This window comes from Osmerus eperlanus, chromosome 4 (assembly GCF_963692335.1).
Source record: "Osmerus eperlanus chromosome 4, fOsmEpe2.1, whole genome shotgun sequence".
NCBI classification, from domain to species: Eukaryota; Metazoa; Chordata; class Actinopteri; order Osmeriformes; family Osmeridae; genus Osmerus; species Osmerus eperlanus.
In genome coordinates, this window is record NC_085021.1 from 3291667 (window position 1) to 3314568 (window position 22902).

At 39.2% G+C, this 22902-nt stretch overlaps 1 protein-coding gene and 1 long non-coding RNA gene across 2 annotated transcripts in view; both read left to right on the top strand.

Moving 5' to 3' along the window:
* Window positions 1-22902, top strand: part of LOC134018344 (uncharacterized) — a 223098-nt gene that overhangs the window by 129530 nt on the left and 70666 nt on the right. The window lies entirely within an intron of this gene.
* LOC134018340 (glutamate receptor ionotropic, kainate 1) overlaps window positions 15929-22902 on the top strand; it is a 75485-nt gene continuing 68511 nt past the window's right edge. The window contains exon 1 of the mRNA XM_062458238.1: window positions 15929-16308. Coding sequence (XP_062314222.1) covers window positions 16224-16308 — 85 coding nt within the window. The 5' untranslated portion in view covers window positions 15929-16223. The remainder of the gene's footprint in view (window positions 16309-22902) is intronic.

Here is a 22902-nt window from a genome sequence, read left to right on the forward strand (position 1 = left end):
CAATCTTCATAAATAATAAGTAGGCATTTTTATATAAAATATACAGAAATATCAGTTGTAAAAATTACAGTTAATAAACGGACCCATCTGCAACCGATGCAAGCAAGCACACCCTACAATTTCCCCAGAAAATGTACCCTCTCTAGTTCTAATTGTTTTAAAATGTTCCTTGATTTCGGGGAATCAAGGAACAACCCCCCTCGCTGTCTCGCGACCCCCACTTTGAGAGACCCCCACTTTGAGAACCACTGCACTAAGGCAAGACTGAGCACAGCAAAAAGGTCTCGCAGGCAGACACTTCAAGGCAGACAAGGGTTTGCAGATGGGCCTTTTGAAGAAGCACAAACAGGCAACATTGAGGGCTGTATGCGCAGTGGTTGACAAAGGAAACTTGGTGCTTGATGCTTACTTCCTTTCGCAATCGTAAGATGTCCTAGCAGTGCCATCAGCTCAGAATTGGCAGAAACCAGAGGAACCCTGGTATACACCCATCTACTGTCTGGAAAAGTCTGGTCAGATGTGGCCTTTGTGGAAGACTTGCGGCCAAAAAGCCATACCTCAGATGTGGAACGATCTTACACCCCCACCCGCCACCTTCGGTCTTCTTCTGACAACCGTCGGGTGGTCCCACCTCTCAAGAGCGCCTGCTCCTAACCCAAGCTCTTCTCCTGTGGAATGGTGGAATCATCTTCCCACCTCCATCAGAGACACTGACATCTCCCCACCTTCAAGAAAAGGCTAAAGGCTACTTTAAGTAAGGTACACTTACTGAGGGACTTGTTGCACTTGTTGGTTAGTTGTAACTAACATGTATACTCATGTTTTGGCTTCCTGCAATGTTTTTGGGGCTATCTGTTTATGATCATTGACCTATGCACTTTTTGTAAAGCTCTCTCTTGGAAGTTGCTTTGGATAAAAGCGTCTGCAAAATGAATACATGTAAATGGCAATGTGGAAACAAGGCCAAGCGACTCAACTGTGAAAACACAGGAGCTGCAGTGCAGAAAAATATCAGCAGGTGCTCTGGACTGATTAGTCAAAATGTGAAATATTTGGCTGTAACAGAAGGCAGTTTGTTTGCTGAAGGGCTGACAGCAAATTGAATTGGCCCCTAGAACTGTATTGTCAGAAGTTGTGAAATTTGGCACACTCTTTGGGGCCAGTCCCCTCATCAATTTTACCAAGTTTCATGTCTCCATTTTAAACCCTGTAGCGCCACCAATGGGTCAAAGTTGAAGATGTGTTTACACACTTTACTTTTGAACCACATGTCTCATTTTAGAAAATGAGGTATCGTTGTATTCCCTGGATCAAGACGAGTCCAACGCTCTATGACATCATACCCAGTTATATAGATTCTCCGCCATTTTGAATGTTAAGGGCAAGCGTTTTTTCGTATCTCCTACAATTTTTGTCGAATCTTCTTCAAAATTGCCACAGATGATCTTCAGACCAAGCCTCACAAAAGTTATCCCCTGGACCTTTGAACAAATTTGGCACCAATTATCTTCAGATCAAGCTTCACAAACATTTTCACATGGTTTTTGATTTTCAAAATAGTTTTTCTGGTAAATGATCAAAGTCGGCGATGAAGCCGCCAAAACAGGAAGTGAGATCATATCTCAGGAAATATTTGCTGAATTGACATCAAACTTGGTACAGGTGCTCGGAACCCTGTTCCAAAGAGGTCCACAAAAGGTTGTGTCATCTAACCGCTAGGGGGCGATCCCGTGTCTGACACATGTTAACTTGTGATACCAGCTGAATTGATGCGGCCGCCAATTTCACGTTTTATAAAACGTTTTTTCCCTATTCCTCCAACAAAATGTATCCAATATTCACCAAATTTGGCACAGATTATCTTCAGACCACAATCACCTTGACATGTCAAAATAGGACTGAATTACAGCTGTTTAAACTTGGGACAAACCGCTTGCCAGTTGAAAAACTGCTTATATTTTTACACAGTAACTGAACACAGTAATTTCCAGCACTGAGAATAATTCACTAGGATAAATTGGTGTTCTGGCAAGGGCAACGTAGCCAAAGCCAACGAGCCTGCCATGTCTCTGGTTTTCTGTCTAGCACACAAACTATCAAAATTATTTTAGATTTTCGAAACGGTTTGATCGGTACAGCCAATCAAAATCTGCGGCAAGGCCGGCAAACAGGAAGTTGGGTCGTATCTCAGCAAATCTTTGATGGATTCAAAGCTGCACTGTAAAACTTTTTACTGTAAATGTACAGTAATATACTGGCAGCAGCTTTGCCAGTAAACTACTGTTTATTTACAGTAATCATACTGTATTTCAAAACTACAGTACTTAACTGTAAACAGGTATACAGTCACTAACTGTATTATATGAATTTACAGTAATATACTGGCAGCAGCTTTGCCAGTAAACTACTGTTTATTTACAGTAATCTTACTGTATTTCAAAACTACAGTACTTAACTGTAAACAGGTATACAGTCACTAACTGTATTATATGAATTTACAGTAATATACTGGCAGCAGCTTCGCCAGTAAACTACTGTTTATTTACAGTAAGAATACTGTATTTCAAAACTACAGTACTTAACTGTAAACAGGTATACAGTTACTAACTGTATTATATAAATTTACAGTAATATACTGGCAGCAGCTTCGCCAGTAAACTACTGTTTATTTACTGTAGGCATACTGTATTTTAAATTTAAGATGCTTTACTGTAAATAGACATACAGTTTCTTACTGTATTATTTGAATTTACTGTATTTTACTGGCAGCTGCCAATATTACACTGTAAATCTGAAAATCTAAAAATATGTTCATGTTTTTTTAAATTACTGTAAATAAACATATTATTGAATTTGTTTTACATTTATACACTTGTGTTGGCAGCATAAAGAAATCCTATTATAAAAATCTAAAAAAATTGCAGCTTTAAACTCTACCTTAGGGAAGACTACAGAAAAATATCAGTCCTAAATAACAATGAAAAAAAGGCAAGATTCAAAATCTAATTAACTCTTTATTTATACTGTAAATATCATGTGAGTATACGTACATCAGAGTTTGCAGTTTTGTGAACTGTATCAAAGCCGTAGCAGAAAAAGTTAACACCCGTTTTGCGGCGTGTTTGTGACGTTGAACATACGCACCAGAAGAAAAAAACAAAGGCACTTGTCTACGTGCAATGGAAAATGTGTCTATCATTTTCGATCTAAATCATCTGAGGCAGATTATTATACACACACTATTATATAGCCAGTAGGGGTGGTACGGTTCATGAAAAAACACCCGAACCGCTCGGTTCGCTAGTCTCGGTTCGGAGCATGTGTGTAGCGCTCGGTTTGTCAGTACACTGTTAATGGTCACTAACCTCTTACTGCTGTACCGAACCGTGGGTTTTGTGAACCGTACCACCCCTAATAGCCAGTCACAATCCCAATACACTACAAACAGGGAAACTGCTGTATATAACTAAACTAAACAACACAAAATGAGTATTGGCCCTTTATCGGCATATATTGTTCACTGATGAAAGACAAATGGTATCTGCGCTTAAAACAATGAGAAAAGATCAAACAAAGTCCCACTTGAAGTCGTTGAGCTTCCTGATTAGGGTGCAGACATGCGGGTTCACTGTTGATGGTTTCTTCTGGACCATCTTTCCAGTTTTTCTGCTGTCCACTGTATGCCTTTGATCCTCTCTCAGGATTAATCCCCATGCAGATTCTAAATGACAACATAACAACACAAATGCTTTAGGTTAGTGAAGAAACGGTTAATTTTGTAGGAGAACATATAGACTTTCAGTGTTAAAGGAGCTACAGCTTAATTTGTATTTTTTTTTGTATTATAGTAAGTAGTATTCAGCTACTAAACAAGTTTAAAAACGGTATATTATTTATACCAATGTATAACTACACATTCCAAAGGAAAAAAATATTTTAAAGCTTAATACAATTATTTTATTATAAGTTGACTTTTTTCATCCTGTATTTGTGGAGAACATTTCATGAACATAAGAGCTGTGTTTTTATAGTATTATTTTAGAAAACTTTAATGAGGAAAAATATTATTTTATTTTGAAATGTCACAAAATGTAACAATGCTGCTTGACGGTATACGCACAACCGGCACATACGGGTACTTCGCTAAAACTCAATGCCGCGCCCCCTTTTGGGGGATAGAAAACAGACGGTCCCATAGAAGTCAATGCAATTTGACGCAATTTTGACAAATGTGTGTGGATTTATTTCTTGTTAAACAGATGGTTTGTTTTATACACGTCTAATGTTTATATTGTGACCTTGGATGAACCTGAGCACGATACCTTAATAAACTAAGTTTGAACGCCGCTGGTCTGGCCTATAGCCTGGAGCCTGTCTAGTCTATAGCCTGGAGCCGGTCCGGTCTATAGCCTGGAGCCAAAGCCAAATCTATCAGGATCTACTTTAGGACATGGCAAGAGGACAAATCGAAGACCAGAGTTTTTGGATGTGTTGTTGGTGCAACAAACTACTCAGCAACCTTTCAGCATAGTTATTAATTCAAAACGGTTTGTTTAAAGTAAAAGTTTGGAGTGATTTACATTTCCTCTGTCGTTACGCTGTTGTCGTCTATGGGGAACGCGGGATTGTTTTCCCCTAAAAGTGGGCGTGAATCTGTTCAGAGACTTCCTATGACGTTGCTCTGGTTGTGCATATAGTTACAGGGCTGCCGCTACAGCATGACGGGTGACGATAGGTACTTACGGTAAAGCAGCCTATTGTGTGCTGCACATTGTACACCAAATGAGCTGCGCACAAGCAGACCTATGGTTTTGGTCTGGTTTCACCCAATCCAGATTTAGTGTCGCGAAAAGATGTCAAACCCCTAAGTATTTTTATTATTTTTTACATTTTAGTAAATGTATATGCTTGTAGTACATCAGCAGCTTTAGCTACTGAAATTCTAATCTTGGAGCACTTAATCAATAAAAAGTCAATCCAGGTGTGTAATATGTGTGGGAAATCTCCTACCTCTGAATGAACTCCAATGAGCATGCAGCATTGTCCTGGTATTGCAGGTTAAAGTTGTAGTACGTTGACATCAGAACAGCAAGCCCCAGCACAAAGGACACTCCCTCACTGACAACCTGGCCCTCCACGCTCACAAACCAGCGCTGATCAGTCAGCAAAGTTGGACCTGAAAAAAAATATGAATAGTTAATAGAAATGGCAACAATATGATTTCACTGTACATAAATTAATTTGATCTGAATTTATTTACATATCCACACGATTTGATTCTATGTCTTCATACGTATGGCTAAACAAAATATTAGTTTTATCTATGGCATTGTGGCTTTACCCAACAAATACAAACCCTGATGACTTTCCGTCAGTGTATTTTCCCCTATAGCCCATGGTTTGTTAGGTCATGACAGCCTTTACTATAATGCACTGCAGAAAACCCTGTTTTTTATTGATGTGGCTATCTAAATAAGAGATGCACTGATTACAACTTTCTAGGCCCATTCTGCTTTCCGATTTTCTCTGAGTTAGGCCAGCCGATTTAGCCACACCATTTTCCTCTAGATCTTTTAGATCTGTTACAAGTGAGCTAAATACTTTGTCTTGGCCAAAGTACTTAAAATCCTGCTCTCTACATAATAAAACCAGCTGCATTTGATCCATACTTGACCGGTTGTGGGGAGCAATATCGGCCAGTGTAAAGTAAACAGCAAGTATCTTATGCTTCTTTTTCCCCGAGCCTAGTGGATTTGCAACCTCAAAGGCATCCTGATATAGTATGAGGCCCAAGGAGTTAGCATCGGATTTAAATAATGCATGCTCTGTCACATTGGTACCATCCCACACATCCTCCAGTGTATCTTTCGGCTGAGCTGAGGAACACACCTGCTCCTTATGTGAATAAACCTGTTGCCTGACTGATTCACACTGGAAAAGTGACTTGAGTGTCTCTTTCACAGGCACATACTGGGCAAAGCATTCTTTTCCTGACTCATTCTGACCCAGACAGAGAGGAACTGGTTCAACATATCTGAACTGATTTTTGAAAACTGTTTTTCTTCTTTTATCAGTTTTTAATGTACCAGAGTTGCATTCCCGGAATAGGTCTTCGGATTTGAGGATATCTAAAATGTTGTTAATATCCCCCTTTGAGATTCCCCGGGCAACCAGCTTCTCTGCAAATGTAGCCGATGTGTATCGGTGAAACTCACTCCTCAGGTATGTAACAGGCCACCCGCATCAATGAATAGCTAGCTTTTCGTTGGCGTAGTTGGTAGTGGTGGCGCTTGGGAAGCCAGAGGTGGTAAGTTCGAACCCAGTGCGGGACGATTTGCCCGATACCTCTGACGGAGCTTGCAAGACCACGTCTGTTACACAAGCTTATGGAATACATTAGATTGGCTGATATCATGTATGCCCTGGAAATCCTCAATAATGCACTGTATGACTGAAGATGGTAATAACAGCTTTGCCTGCAGTTTAAGATAAAACAATGCCAAACTGTTCAAGAAAATGGACTCATCTACATGTTCAAGAAAAACCTCTGAATGCTCCCCCTCTGTGTCATCATTATCCTTGCCAGCCAACATGTCTGCCTGCCTACCCATGACTTCTGTCTGTTCACTCAAGCCTTCGACCTGCTCACTGACACACTCCATCTGAATATTTGCTCCTGTTTCTGAAGTCAGATGGCTTGCAACACCTCCTACTGTACTTTTTTTGTGCATCCTTGACAAATGTGATGAAAATGTAGACACCACAGAGAATATTTTATCACAGTTTGTATGTGGACAAGAAACTGACTTGCCTTCTCTAATATGGCTCTTTAAATGAGAGAACATATTTGAAATATTGTCACACTTGACGGTGCAAAAATCCACATGACAAGACAGTATTGTTTCATGGCCGACAAAATGACTTGTAGCATTAACGTTACCAGATGGCCTCTTATTTTTATCTGGGTGATCTCTATATACATGAGTTTTGAAAACAGTTATGTTTCTGAATGTACGCTTACAATTAGGTAGGGCACATCTAAAGGATAGGTTAGGGAACAAATGCAAATTTTGTGTCACAGTCATGACCACAAAGTTGACAAAGGAACATTTTGAAATGTTCGTTAGCTAAAAAAAGAAGAAAAAGGTCTGTTAACTAAAGTTAGTTTAAGATGGGAAAAGGAGCAAATATGAAGCCACCCAGTTTACAATAGAACCGTTTCAAATGTTCGTTAAAAAAAGTCCGCCAAAAGTGTTTTTGAAAAATACAAATTTTGGGTTGAGGATTTTTAGGTTTTATTTTTAAAGAACGCCAAAATGTCTGTACAGTATAACGTTAGGCTCATTGAGGAAAATCTTCTAACGGTAGCTAGCTAACTAATTGTGTTAGTGGTAATGTTAGTGACCGTGACCTGTCAACTAACATTAGCTAACAACATCAACTGATGCTTAACTTTACTAGCTAGCTAGCTTAACGTTAATGTTACTGAGTGATCTGCTGCCATTTATGACAAAAAATAAATCGATAAAACTATACTAATAACATTTCAAGGCATGCAGGCAAACAAAAAGATTTTGAAACTTACATAAATGTTGAAAAAACCGCTGAATCGCGTCCTCTTGCTGCAGCTGCTACTGTCCATGCGCTTTCCTTCTCAGAGACTGCGCATCACCGACTGAGTCCGTGAGAAAAAGTCACCGTGAGAAAAAGTGTCACGGATCTCTCGTGTCCTTCCCCCTCCCCCCCCCCCCCCCCCACACACACGCACACACTCATACAAATAATAGACTCGTAAGATATAGTCCTGTTATATGCTAAATATTTTCTCACTAATTATTAGCTGCTAATCACACATATTTTCCCTTAAAGCATAATTTGGAAAGAGTAGCAACAGCGAAATGTGCTGCATGTCTTAAAATAGACTGGTCAGAAAAATAAATATGTTCAAATTCAAAGTGTAATTCCCGCTTTTTTCTTTATTTTCCCGAGATGCACTGCGATTAACAGTAAAGTCCTGTAATCTGCAACATTATGGAGATGGTGCTGTAATATCATTATTTTCTCCCAGAATGCATTGCCACTTACAGTATGATCCTGTATAACATTAAAACAGTAAGATACTGTGAGATTTTAGCTGTAAATTTACATCAAAGGTTTACAGTGTGCATTTACTCAGAACCCTGTTCTGAGGATGTCTAAAATGTTTTTTGTTCATTTTACCTGCTTTACCGGTTTGGCCACCTCATTGCTGCTTGCAGCTATATTGTTATTTTATTTTTGTTTAAGGAAATGTATGAGAAGGGTTATGAGGAAGTGATTAGAAGGTTATCATGAAAGGTTGGTTTAGAGTGGATGTTGAAAGGTTAAGAAATGAAGCAAGAGAACAGATGATGGATGTGAAGAAGTTGGTTGGTTTTACACAATATGTGATGTTTTGAAAAGGGAACCATGAATATCCTTTAAAGGGGTATATGGGCTAACATTTTAGGTGGAAATTGTGAAATCTTGGGATTGTTTGGAAAATAACGTGTAAAAAAACACTTGTGGGTTTAATTGTCATTGGTTTAAAGTTTTATTTGGGTGTTTTATAAAGGCCTGGAATAATGTTTTGGACAAAAGGTTAGGCTGTGATAAGTTTGTTTTAATAATGGTATTAGTTCATAAAGAGGGTTATTATAACCTTCGTTCTGAAATGATTTGGGATGTGTCTGATGGTTTCATATACTTTTGTGGTTATGATACAGTTAAAACTAACTGACTATTTTGTCTGCAGCAAAATAGTTATGTTATACTAGCCTATGTAAGCTGATTGTGGGGAAAATGGTCAACGGTAAAAGGGTGAACATGTTTGGTTTATGGCTATGTTAAGAAAATTATGTGGACTATATTTCATTTGAGAATCATACAGACTAAATTCTGGTTTGGAATAGTGGCGATAGTTTTTCTCATGTCTTTGACAAAAGAGATGTGATTTGGTAACGTATGAACAATTCTAATGATGCTATGACAACAGATGCAATGATTTCAACTGTTCCACCGGTAACAATGCAATTGCTGAACAAAATAGAGGGGGATGTAAATGATAGTATGAATTCAGATTTGCAGATTGGTTCTTTGAATACATTTGCTAAGTTTTCTGTAAAGCAAGTTATAGGAAAGGAAGATGTTCTATTGATAATGCCAGTACTATTTAATTCGACTAGTTGTTATGATTTCAGTTATAACCAAGTATATACGTAAAACCATAGTGAAACTGGGCTTATGGAAAATAGATGTGCTGATGGTGGTTATTTGACTCTTTCGAAACATTGTTAAGCTGTCCTAAGAACTGTTGAAGCTGATGAATGGTATTCATTTGAGTACAGAGTACGTTTTGAAGAGGTACGTCCTATGCTCACTGAATCAATTGCTCAATCAAGAGCAAGAGGGGAGGGAAGTTATTCCAGTTAATTTTATTACTGTTCCAGAACAGAAGTTTGAATGTTTTGAGAAAAGTTATGCTAATGTAAAAGAGGAGTTTGTAGGGAACTTTAGTGAAGGAAACAAAAAGGCAGGAGTTTGATGTATGTTGCACATTTATTCCCAATAATACAGCAAGTGACGGTGTCTTTAACTAATTGTTGTTGTATACTTGTTTAATGGTTATTTTCATTCTTACTTATAGACCAGGGGTGGGGAACGTCCGGAAATCATTTGGTCCGGCCCGCCATGGCACTGCAGGAACCATATTATTAGGTGCATTATTCGTTGGCAGCAGCACTATTTTAATATGTGGAAGAGGACCGTGGAGGCGCACAGCGTTGCGTACCAATGTACCAATAAATTTCGCTTGCGCGCTCTGTGCGCTCCCATTAAGGGTGGAATTCCTTTCTAGCACATCAAACCCAGAATACGTTGTTGGTTTGGGCTAAGCCCCGAATGTTTACAACGTATGGCTCCGCGCCTGATTAACACTCAGATCGATAAGCAGTCTCAAAAATGGTAGCAATATAAAAAATAATACCCCCCAAGAAATGTTCGATGCATCCCTTGTCAAAGCAGGCTGCATCCGTGCCAGCTAACATCACAAACCTCACTAAAGAGAAGCAGTTCCAGCCATCACATTAGGGGTGAGTTAATTAAATGTTTGACCAAATATAGCAGGCACGTTCTTAAGTTGATAATACTGTACGGCCCCCGAATGATTTTATAAATATCCAAATGGCCCTTGGCAGAAAAAAGGTTCCCCACCCCTGTTATAGACTGATCTGGTTTAGATGTGAGGGATATTGTTTAAAAAATAAAATGGAAATGTGATAGAATTTTGTGGGTTTTGAGACGTGATTTGAATTACAATGGTTTTATATCTATTGTTAAGGAACATCCTGACACTTTGCAGAAATGAGTTGGGGAAACAGGCGCAGGCTGAAAGGTAATGCTTGTTTGTCCAGAGGCTTCTCACCATCCTGTGGGACAGTAGACCCTGGGGGATGGGTGGAGCATCTTATACGGCCTTCTATCTTCTATCTTTTTTTAGAATGACCAGATGTTGTGAGTCTATATAAGACTAGGGGCCCTATTTTAACGATATGAAACGCAAGTATCAAATGCGAAACGCAAGTAACTTTGTGGGCAGAACTCAGGTGCTGTTGCTAATATACCGGCGGGATAAATGACTCTTGCGCCCGACACAAATCTAAAATGGGTTGGTCTGAAGTAGCTACATTACTCATAGGTGTGGTTTGGGTGTAACATGCAATAAACCAATCAGAGCGTCATCTCACATTCCCTTTAAAAGCAGGCACGCTTGTTCCAAGGGCGGATTGCTATTATAATGGCGGATTTGCCAGGCGCATGCCAGGAGCGGTTCACAGCCGAGGAGACCGACGTTCTCGTCAGAGCCGTAAAAGACAGAGAAGTGACGTATGGGGATGGGAGAAACCCACCCAAATTAGCTTCGTCCTTATATAGGCCTACCTATGTGTCTTGCCGCTGTTGGTGCGTCTCACGTCTCAAAGAGCGTCTGCTAAATGACAAAATGTTGGTAAAACAGGTTTGATCCGTCATTACTGCAATTAGCCTGAATAATTTGGGTAAATGTGTTAGCTAGATTTTTGCCTTTTTTAACATCTTCAAGAGAGAAGCAATATGTACGTTGTGCACACGCTTCATTATAACCAAGCATGTGCCCTTAAAATAGCATCTGAATAACGCGCCACTGACTTTAGACTAAGTTTTTCCTGGTGTGTGGCGGAATTGTTTTCTGAAAGTGCAAAATAGCACCAGGGAACGTTTGCGCCGGAACACGCCTCCTCTTTTCGCTGAACCGCCCCCGGGAGCGCAAATTCATTCCATAATTTACCGACGTGCGTCTGTGGAGGGAAAAGTCCGCTGTGCGTCGGGTGCAAAATAGGAATGATACATGCGTCGGTGTACAAAGTCAATTGCACTGGGTGCAAAATAGGACCCTGGGTGTGTATTTGAGTCGGTATCACTCGACTGAAACGACACGTGTCCTCCAGTGGATCAATCACAGAGCGCTCTGTTAGGTAATGTATGGTACAGAATAAATAATTTGTATTAATCCGGCATCCTGACTATTCGAGTACACAGTGTCTTCAGATTTTCCACCACAGTCTGCAACAATGCTTAGGTAGCTTGTCCCGGCTTGCCTTGTTCCCAAAGTGCATCCTGGTGCCATGTGTTATCCAGGTAAGCAAAGAACAGGCACCCGGCCATCCATGTGATGTAAAAGAAAATGTGATTCATCAGACCAGGCCTCTTTCTTCCACTGCTCCGTGGTTCAGTTCTGATGCTCACATGCCCATTGTAGGTGCTTTCAGCCGTGGACAGGGGTCAGCATGGGCACCCTGACAGGTTTGTGGCTACGCAGCCCCATATGCAACAAATTGCGATGCACTGTGTGTTCTGACACCTTTCTATTAGAACCAGCATGAACTTAGCAATTTGAGCTACAGTAGCTCATCTGATCAGACCATGCGGGCCAGCCTTCTCTCCCCACGTGCATCAATGAGCCTTAACCGCCCATGACCTTGTCGCCAATTCACCGCTTTTCCATCCTTGGGCCACTTTTGACAGGTACTGACCACTGCAGACCGGGAACACCCCACATGAGCTGCAGTTTTGGAGATGCTCTGACCCAATTGTCTAACCATCCAAATTTGCCCCTTGTCAAGTCACTCAAATTCGTACGCATGCCCATTTTTCCTGCTTTAAACAATTCTGAATTTCTAAAGCAATCATTGTAAGGTGACATTGATTTTAATGAGAAATTAAATATATAATAACTTGAATGCAAGTATTTAAGACCCGAATTTGTAATTCAGTAAAATGCAAGATTGGTCAAGAGTGAATACTTTTGCAAGACACTGTTTATATAAATTCACCAATATTATTTTCCACCAGATGGCGCCTAAGAACAAGTGCTTGTACAGATCTGATTATGTATACTGTAGGTACATGTTATGCAAGGGAAGTAAGTATCCATAAGATAATTCTGTTTGACTAAGGAGCTCACTAGGTACTCTATCGTCACAATCATGTGGAAGTAAAACAAACAAGAACACTGTAGACCCCCTTAAATCTAAAATGTCTACATGTAATTAATACCATATAACCCGGATAAATGAATTAATTTAGCAAATGCTAGTTTAAGAATTTGAACCTAAGACAGTAGCTTCTTGCAGATGCAATTAAATAATAGTCAAATACTGTTCTACTGAGCTATAACCATCCCCATATTGAAGGATTCAAAATCTTTGTGTCTATTCCAATATGTAATGATGGTATTCAATGACACAAATCTGTGTTCTAGAAAGAGTGGTCTGGAGTCGCAGAGGTCCGATAATATCAGCTTTAATGCAGCAGTTGGAAATCAACAAGTACAGAGCTCTGGGGTTGTCTAAGTTTCCCTACCCGCAACAGAGTTTGGGCTGGTTCACGAAGTCCAACTGGCTATCTTTCCCTGCCCCAGCATATCATATACAATGCAATTGAAAACACAAGTATCAAAAAAGGGTTGAGCTTGTTCTCTCGTGCGTCAGGGAGTTGTTCTTGCCTACGCGTCCCACCTGCTCGGGTGCCATCTCCACCCAGATTCAAGGTTGTTTCTGAAAATGAAGAGATAGAGACACAAAGAACAGCCTGCTTCCCACACTCAGTGTGAGACCCTATGTTTAAGCCTGAGCACACTTCTAAGTTTCATAAGACATAACTTTAATAAGCACAATACATAACTTTAAGACATGCATCCTTCATAAATCCTGTTGTTATATTCACTCGTGCACAGTGCCCGTGATGCATTCAGTGATTAAAATGCCACACATATTAATAACTGGGATTATAGATATATGCAGCTGGTGATTACAGTTCTAGAATATGTGTTGTAATGTATTATACATTCTTTAATATCCCACGCCACACATTCCTATACTTGTAAAATTAGCAGACATGAGAACACTTCTGACTGTACTATGCTTGACTAGATGTTTAAATATTCATATTGACCTTCTAAGATGTAATGTTCCTTCTTCTACTTAGACATACAGTGAATATTCAAAGACAGACATGGGAATGGCAGCAAAGTTTAAAGCAAGACTAATTTCAACATAGCTGGCACAGCATCCTACAATAGCCCAAAACAAATCTGCCAAATCAGTCAATATATTTTCTCTGTGATTCTTTTGTTTTTCATCAACCATTCCATCCTGAGACATAGAGAAAAAGACACTAGTTCCATCGCATCTTAAACTTCTTACTCGTAGGGCACCAGAACCTGGAGGAGGCTGCTGCAGCAGAGGCTGCTAAATTCTCTTGAGACAGTGGCCTACTTGTAGCTTACATTTTGGTTAGCTACTTCTGGGGGAGTAAGTCCAGACCCCCTAAAAGAGGCTTAGCCCCCCTATCCATGAATCTCTGGTGATGTCCCTGCGTACAAACATAACTCAACATACCAACACCAAGATTAGAAACACACGGACAGTGAGAAGAGTGTGCCAGACATTTCAGACTTTTATTTTGTCAGAAACAATTTTCAGAAAACAGGAGTTTGATCAAGTTTATGCAAGCGACTACTTTTTTGCACATAATTTGATTGTACATGTACATGGTTTCAGGTCGGGGTAAACTGATTACATTTACATTTAGTCATTTAGCAGACACACTTATCCAGAGGGACTTACAGTAAGTAGGGGACAGGGACATTCCCCCCGAGGCAAGTAGGGTGAAATACCATGCCCAAGGACACAATGTCAAATTTCACAGCCAGGAATCGAACCGGCAAGCTTCTGATTAATAGCCCGATTTCCGAACTGCTCAGCCATCTGACCCTCTTAGGCTTCCTGATTAAGGAAGTGTACAATCCCAAGTTAAATTCTGTGCATATCATCAAATGTAACTCCTCTTCGTTGTCCGTGTCCCTTGTTAGACCTCAAGGTATGTGGTCAACCTTGCTTTGATTTTCAATTATGCTTGTTTATATTTAATATAGGATTGGCGTTATTTATATCGCAACTTGGCAAGCCATTCTCCAGCTCTGGTTTTCTGATCACACGAACAGTGGTCCTATTGAAAAACTTTCCAACTTTTGCCGATGGTGTCAGAATTTCATCCCAAAGAAAGACCTTTTTTTTTTAGATAGTCAAAATATTCAACTAAACAGCATAATATGATTCCATGCTATTCAAAGATAGGTCTTAGTATACCTATTGGTGTTCCTACACATTACATCACAATTTTGAACAAGAGGTCATACATAACATGCTGAATCCAACATGCGTGTCCAATGTTTCCATCAAAACATACAATAATGTCATAACAATAATAATTTCTTAACCATATCACCATAAAAAGTTGCCCAACCCCCCAAAAAATCCACCAGAATGAACTGTAACCCCTCCCCTTCCGGTTCATATCATAGGGGCATTCACCCCACCAGCAACCACCTGCTCATCCCAGACATCCCCTTCCTGCCTTCAACAAAACAGCACCACTATCCCTCTGCCAACCATGCAAACAAGGATACAAAACATCCAAGCTATGTTACCCCCATTCAAATTGTATTATTTATGTTGTTTTTCACGCCCTTGTCCCCTGTGGATGGGGGCATTGTCATCCTGAAAGTGCAATCCCATCAGGATAGAAATGTTTCATAGAGAATTAATATATTCATCAAAGGTCATATTTGCAGTAACCCTTCCATCTAAGGGCACAACTGAACCCAACCATGCCAGGAAAATGCCCCCCCCCCACACACACACACAGTATTACAGTGCCATGTATGGGTCAAGCATCAAGCTTGTTAAAAAAGGAAAATTGAACACTGTTCTGTCTAGCTTTAAAATGCAATGTATCTATATAAACATACTTACTTTCATCAGTTATCATCATGAGTAGGAAAAAATACTTGATGGATTGGATAATGTAGCAAAGGACTGCTGAGGCATTACAGAAAAGATGAAATCTCGAATATAGAAAGATCCCTCCCCGATACGTATCCGTTTGAAAACAACAATAAATATATGAGAATGAAAGTCCCCTGTAGAGTTAGCTGAACTTTATATAAAAATTGGGAACAACCATACTCTACTGGATGATTTCTATTATAAAATAATTAAATAACATGCATCCTTAGAGAAGTGTGGAGAGTATAGGTTAAACTGTGAGAAAGAGGTAATGCACGGAATGGTTTTCATCATACTTTAGAAAATAAACAGTTTGGGAGATGGTTAATCTTCTGGGAGCGCTCCTTACCATATTAGAGATTAGATCTGGGTTTCCACTGGTGCTAAAGCAAAGATTTAATCATTCCTCGGTGTACCAAAGCAAAGACATTGTCGAGGTCGAATGTTGCCAGATTTGAAGTTAATCTTCAGAATGTATCCATGTTTGAGGATCAGCCGCTTGGCGCTGACCTCAATTAAGTGTGTGCACAAGAGAGACTCACTGGCTGCGCACGGCTCGCACAATTTCTATCACAATTCAAATAATGACTGGGAAAAATTATACATTGAATATATACTGTAGATACTCATTCTATTGGGGTCCGTACTCTTTACACGTGTTATTTTTGCATGGTAAAACTGTGCTACAATTGTAAGATGATGTGCGACGGAAAGATATGGACTGGATTTCAGATTTTTTTTATTACGGACACAAAGACTTTATCAGCATGAATTAGATGAAGAAAATATATCAATGTTAAATCTGATCTTGAATTTAGTACCATGGCGAATAGGAAAGGACATTTATTTTCCCTGTTCTACTTCATCGTGGAGTTTTGTCTGAGTTCGCAGCAAGTCCTAAGAATTGGTAAGTGGATCTATGGCAGAGCGAATCTGTATGAATTTGCCTTGTAATATGTATAAAACAAAAACAAACACAGTTCACCTGCTAGGAATATTTAAGATATTTTTCCATCAGCTCTTATTACCTGATTTTTAGGCACCAAAAAAATAACAACAAAAAACTCACTAACTATATTTTTCTTATTTTCTTTCTGTCTGCATATGGAATAATCAAGTTTAAGTTTGATAAGCACATTTTACGGCAGCTCAGACATTTTAAGGAGGACTAAAAAACTGATGTGGGGCTGTGCATATTTGAGTGGCTAAATGGTGTTATTTTTTATGAATTAATTGCCAAACCACCTCAAATTGCAACATTGAATATGGACGTAAGATATCGGATCAAAGGGTTCATTTTTATCACAGTAATGAAGTGAAGAAAGCAAACTCTAAGTAAAATATCAACAATGATTAAAATCATTTTTCTGCTGCAATATAATGGGTTTAATCACCTTGTGCCACTCATATTCATACTAATTTCCCATTAATTCCTATATTATCTCATAACCTTTGAAGGGCTTTTTGAAAATACAATTTTTGCATTAGTGCACAACAACTGACATTATATTATACAGATTTATTTATATTTTTTACTTATTGCAATTTTACTGTCTTAAAACAGAATGGCTAATTAGATATCATATCAAAACTACAGCATGTCCTCCCTCTCAAAATTTTAAATCAGGTTTTCATATTGTTAATCTCTCTAAATCATTTCGCACTGTCTGAGGCTGCTTCATCTTTGTAATTTCCTTCATGATCCCCATGCAAGCTCTTAATCTCTCCCATATGGTGTGTGTGGTAGTGAACATTTCCACTTATTGTAGTAAAGGTCAGATTGTCCCGAACATAATATCCCTTCTCTGGAGCTAGTACTAATTGTAAACAAGTTCACAAAGTCCTATAAACAACCAACATTCCTCTTTATGTAGGACTCTTTTTCCTAAATGTGGTACTAGTGTCAAGGACAGCTCACCAATGGTGTTTTTTTACATGATACACTCCTTTCATACACTGTAAGAAACCAAAATAATATATTCCCAGTTCGATTTATCTTGCACAAGATTTTGTGACATTTTGTGACAACATAGTGCGATGGCACTATGTTGGTTCTAGTTTTGTTATACTGAACAGAGAAAGCTCAGTACCTCACATCAAACGAGGCTTCTGCACTGGCTTAAACCTCCATGTTCATTCCCACTGGGAACTGGACCAAGATTGGCGGGATGGAAGGTAAACAGCTCATTATACCTCACTGGCTTTAAGGTGTCCGTTCACACGATAATGAATACAGATGCCCCGAATAGCATGTCCTTGCTTCCCAACCTTAATCCTTTTGTAATATCGATGTAGTATTGCAAAATTAGACTTTGTAATAGAGCTTTGTAACAATTCCACAGTATCATTAGTGACTATGTTACTAATGTGAAATGCTACTTTAGTTTGTTGCTAGCAGCAGACAGAAAGCTGATTCCTGTGTTTCCTATATGTATATATTTGAAAACATACCCACAAGTGTATCAGAACACCGTCTTAAAACACAAACATTGAATGTTAGGAACTCTTTAGGTATTATAGGGTTCTTCCCTTCAGCCTTATTTGGACTCTTGTCACAATCCAATTGGTTTTAACCTGAAACACCTATCAAACTACTTTTTATCATCAAGATAATATTGATGTTTTAAGATGGACACGTTATAGTGTTGACTTGTTTACACAGAACCATATCAGTGTCAGTTCAAAGATAAAAAGTATAATTTGGAATATATTGTACATCTCTTCTTGTCCAGCTGTAGCTTTACAGTCCAATTGCTTTCTAATGGTTTACAGCACAGGATAATCTATCTAGGAGTCTTCTGCAAACGGACATCATTACCTGCTTTATTTATTGCCTACAGAATGATTGAAAATAGATTCCACTCACAGGGTTGGTATAATTTTGCCCTGGGCTATGAAGGTGAGTCACCATCCTCTTGGAGTGGCTACCAGGACAAGCTGGTACTGGATTCCTTGTTTCTGTGAGCCATTTTAGGAGAAATATAGTTTAACATTGTTTGACGTTTGTAGCTGTTTTAAGTTCCCATATCATGGATGTACTTTTTTTGTGTGTATTTAGCAGTGAAATTACTTAAAGTTTGACCAACTGTAAGGATATCTTAACGTCCTATAGGGGCTGAAAATGTTGAAACCCTTTGGCTTGCTTACCTGCTGATACAGTACTATAGGCAGTGTTGCCACAGTTACTTTGAAAAAGTAACTTAGTTACGTTACAGTTACTTGATTTTAAAGTAACTTAGTTACTTTACAAGTTACTTGATTTTAAAAGTAACTAAGTTAGATTACAAGTTACTTTATTAGTTACATTCAGCAACTGCCGAGAACAACCCCGCCGCCTCAACATAAAAATAGGTGCATTCGACTTCATGCAGCGCCGCCGGTGCTGCATGAAGTCGAACACACCTATTGACAACCGTCTCTATAAGTTTGACTGTGCAGTGCTGCGACTCCAAATGTTTCTTCAAATTTGACGTCGTGTTTTTGTAGCTTGATAGCACTTTGTCGCCACCAGCACAGAGTGTACAACGAACCTTGATATTTCCATCTTTAGCTGACAAATACTCAAAATAGTGATTGTATTTCCAACTCGAAAATGCGCATCCCTCTCTCTCCTGCTACATTGTTGTTTGTGTCGCTGAGTGGTAGGTCTACACGTGACGTGACCCTCGTGCTGAAAACGTGACTTAATTGTCGCATAGGCTTAACTCCCAGAGACGCAAGAAGAAATCAAATATATATTTTACTATTAATGACAAAATAGTAACGCACAGTGACAAGTAACTTTAATCTGATTACTGGTTTGGAAATAGTAACGCGTTAGATTACTCGTTAATGAACAAAGTGGTCAGATTAGAGTAACGCGTTACTAAGTAACGCGCCTAAACCGTGAAACGGAACGTTTGCGCAGATTAGATCGGGAAAATAATAAATAACTAGAGGGGGTACACTTTCTGGGGAAATTGTAGGGTGTGCTTGCGTCGGTTGCAGATGGGTCCGTTTATTAACTGCAATTTTTACAACTGATATTTCTGTAAATTTTATATAAAAGTACTTATTTATGAAGATTGCATAGATTTAAAAGCACATTTGTTGCTGCTCATTTACAATTTAAAATACAAAAAGTGAAGTGTAGAATAAAACTGTTGTATTCTCATTTCCCCTGTAAGAGGGAATAGTGATAAGCTATAGCAGCCTCAGTTGAAAAGTTGGATCAAACGAAAATGTTGGGCAATCCGGTGTAAAAAATTGTCCTAACCTCTATGACTTAAACGTCACCTTAAGTTTTTCCCTTCTAGTGATATTTTTAAGCATTTAGCCTACTCATATTCATTCATTAAGAACCCCCTTTGAAACAAGCTATTGTAACAACGTTGTCACCCGCAGTATTTCAGATGGAATCGCGATTCAAACAGTACCATCTGCTAACTGAAGCTGTTACGAGGGTTCTCTACGATCAAAATAACGATCCATCGTTATTTCTTACGCGTGTTTCCCGAACATGCTCTTAAGGAGAACCATCGTACGTGTCTCTTAAGTTGCACTTAACAAGACGCTGTCCATTGTACTGAAATGTGATTCTTCTGACGCAACTTTAAGACTTTAAAATTTAAACGTTAACCAAAATATTGGACGAATTACGGTACACAAAAAATATTTTCTGTCGCTACAGAAAACTTTACATTTATTATAGGCTACTTATTATAGGCTACGGGGAGTCAGGTGGCTGAGCGGTTAGGGAATTGGGCTAGTAATCCGAAGGTTGCTGGTTCGATTCCCGCCCGCGCAAAATGACATTGTGTCCTTGGGCAAGGCACTTCACCCTACTTGCCTCGGGGGGGAATGTCCCCGTACTTACTGTAAGTCGCTCTGGATAAGAGCGTCTGCTAAATGACTAAATGTAAATGTACTTATTTGAGTACTTTTCAATGTACATTGTATGATGCTACATGAAGGCAAAGACAATAAGGTGAACGTGCAAACTATGCTGCATCTGAGTTTAACACCGGTGTTAGGACCCTGCAATCAGCGACACAGGATGCTAAATACCAATAGGAGGTCTTGGAAATTAAGTGGGCTTGTCTCCAAATTGAGGTGAGGAAGCTATTGTTTGAAGAGATGAAGTTCACAAGGCCCTCCATTTCTGTGCCTATTCTTCTTCCCAATCAACAAGGTAGTGTCAAATTTAGGTTACCTTATAGCCTAAGCATACAATGTTTATTTAAATTAAGTAAAGGCTGAATTGTGTATTGTATCAATGTATTCAGTGTTGCCTGTCCAATACTATATTTACTACTTGATTGAACTACAAGGTTAAAAACCATGCATATAAATGGTATCACACATGGCATGTCCCAGCTAGCAGCCTAAATAATTCAATGTACAAATACAAGCATCTCAATCCAACATATTTACTGTCTTATTTTCTAGTGCTGACTATATCTACAATCTTGCATAGGCCAACAGCTTTCCAAGACCACGTTTGCGATCTCATAATTCTCACATATTGGCCACAAATGACATTGTGACAAATGACAAACACATAAGTAATGAGTAAGTCTTCAACATGGAATCATTGTTTCTGACATGAATAATCAACTCTACTTTAATTGATGGTTGATCAACTAGAGAGGGTACAATTTCTGGGGAAATTGTAGGGTGTGCTTGCTTGCGTCGGTTGCACAGGGGTCCGTTTTTTATTGACTTTTTTACAACTGATATTTATGCATATTTTATATAAAAATGCATACTTATTATTTATAAAGATGACATAGATTTAAAAGCATTTTTTTTTGCTGCTCATTTACAACTCTAAATACGAGTGAAGTGTAGAATGAAATAGATGTCTTCTAATTTCCCCTGCAAGAGGCAGCCTCATAGTTGAATCAAAACGAATAAATTTGGCAGACCGGTGTAAAAATTTACCTAATCTCTATGACTTAAACGTCCTTTTAAGTTTTTCCCTTCTCGTGTTAATTTCAGGCATTTAGCGTCTCATATTGCATTCATTAATAAAGAACCCCCTTTGAGGATTATTGTACGACGTTACCAGCAGTAGAAGATGGAATCGCGATTCAAACAGTACCATCTGCTAACTGAAAATATGCCCCCCAAAACGTTAATAAGCTTGACATTTATTTAGTGGAAAAAAAGCTCACTGGTAGCGATCATTGTCAGTAACAACGCAAAATGCGATATAGCCCTGTGTGGAGAAGCTGCCCCGGTAAATTTTACTACTACACAGGGCCGGGGTGGGTAATCGGGAGAATCGGGAGAGTTCCCGGTGGGCCGCTTCACTTTTGGGCCGGTGGGCCGCTTCACTTGTGGGCCGGTCGAGGATTTTTTTGTTGTTGACATTTGTCACGTTAGTCTATCTTCTCTTAAAGTAGGCTACACACGTTCCGCATTCTGACACCTCAGCCTATGCATGGGTTGTATCCAGTGGCGTTTTTATATGTAAAAAATTGGTGGGGCACAAACCATTTCGAAATATAGGATACATACCATTAAAGCTACAAAACTCCCTCTTGCTACTGATGTGTTTATTTAACACATCAACAAACAGCGTGGCTCCACAAAACACTTTTAATGACAGAGCGGCTTGCTTCTACCAGGTGTTGTAGTAGCCTACACAGGCCTACTTGAGAGACCTTTTTGTGTAATTGCTCTCCTTCTCTCACACACACATGTAAAATTACCACTGTCACATTTGCAAACCTAAATTAGGAATGCAACCAAGCTCAGAACCAATTTGCCTACAGGGCCATACCCGAACAGCAATGAGCTCAACACCACTGACGGCCCCAACAAAGCGGAAATGTTTTGACTAAAGGTTCAATAAACACTAAAATAACAAAAAACTGAATTTTCTGTCTATTAGTTGATGTGTCAGGCTTCACAGGGTTAAGCATCTGGGGGCTTGTTTCAATAACTATATGGGGCCCTACCCACATAAAACATAATAGAGCAGAAAGCGCAAGGATTCCTGTTGGTTTGCATCAATGGTTTATTATTTAATTATGTGCACTTTCATCTTCATGAACAGGCAACTAAACATAGAAATAATCCAACCTTATTTGATTAAAACGATATACATACAGCGTTTTATGTTGGAATAAGCCTCGCCCTTTCGGTAACTTCACTGCTTAGCTAATTGATTAGCGTAGTATATTTTCAGCTGTCTGGGCTGACTCAAACATCCCCTCAACTTGAATTATTTAACAAAAGCAAAGAAGAAAAAGTGTCTGACTGACACTGAACCGAACTTAGACTACTGGTATCATAAATAGCAATGATGGGCTCCGCGTTTCAGCACGGTGGACATGCAGGTCACCGGGCGCAGGGTTAGAGCTAGCTCTACAGATACTGGACCAAAGAAAGAGGTCACTTTTGGTAGACTGAATAAGCTTTTCTTTTGTTGTCCGATATGTTCAGCACCACTGGCATATGTACGTTTCATTTCTTTTCCTGCTCAAACTAACATTTTAACCTTCAGATCGCTTAA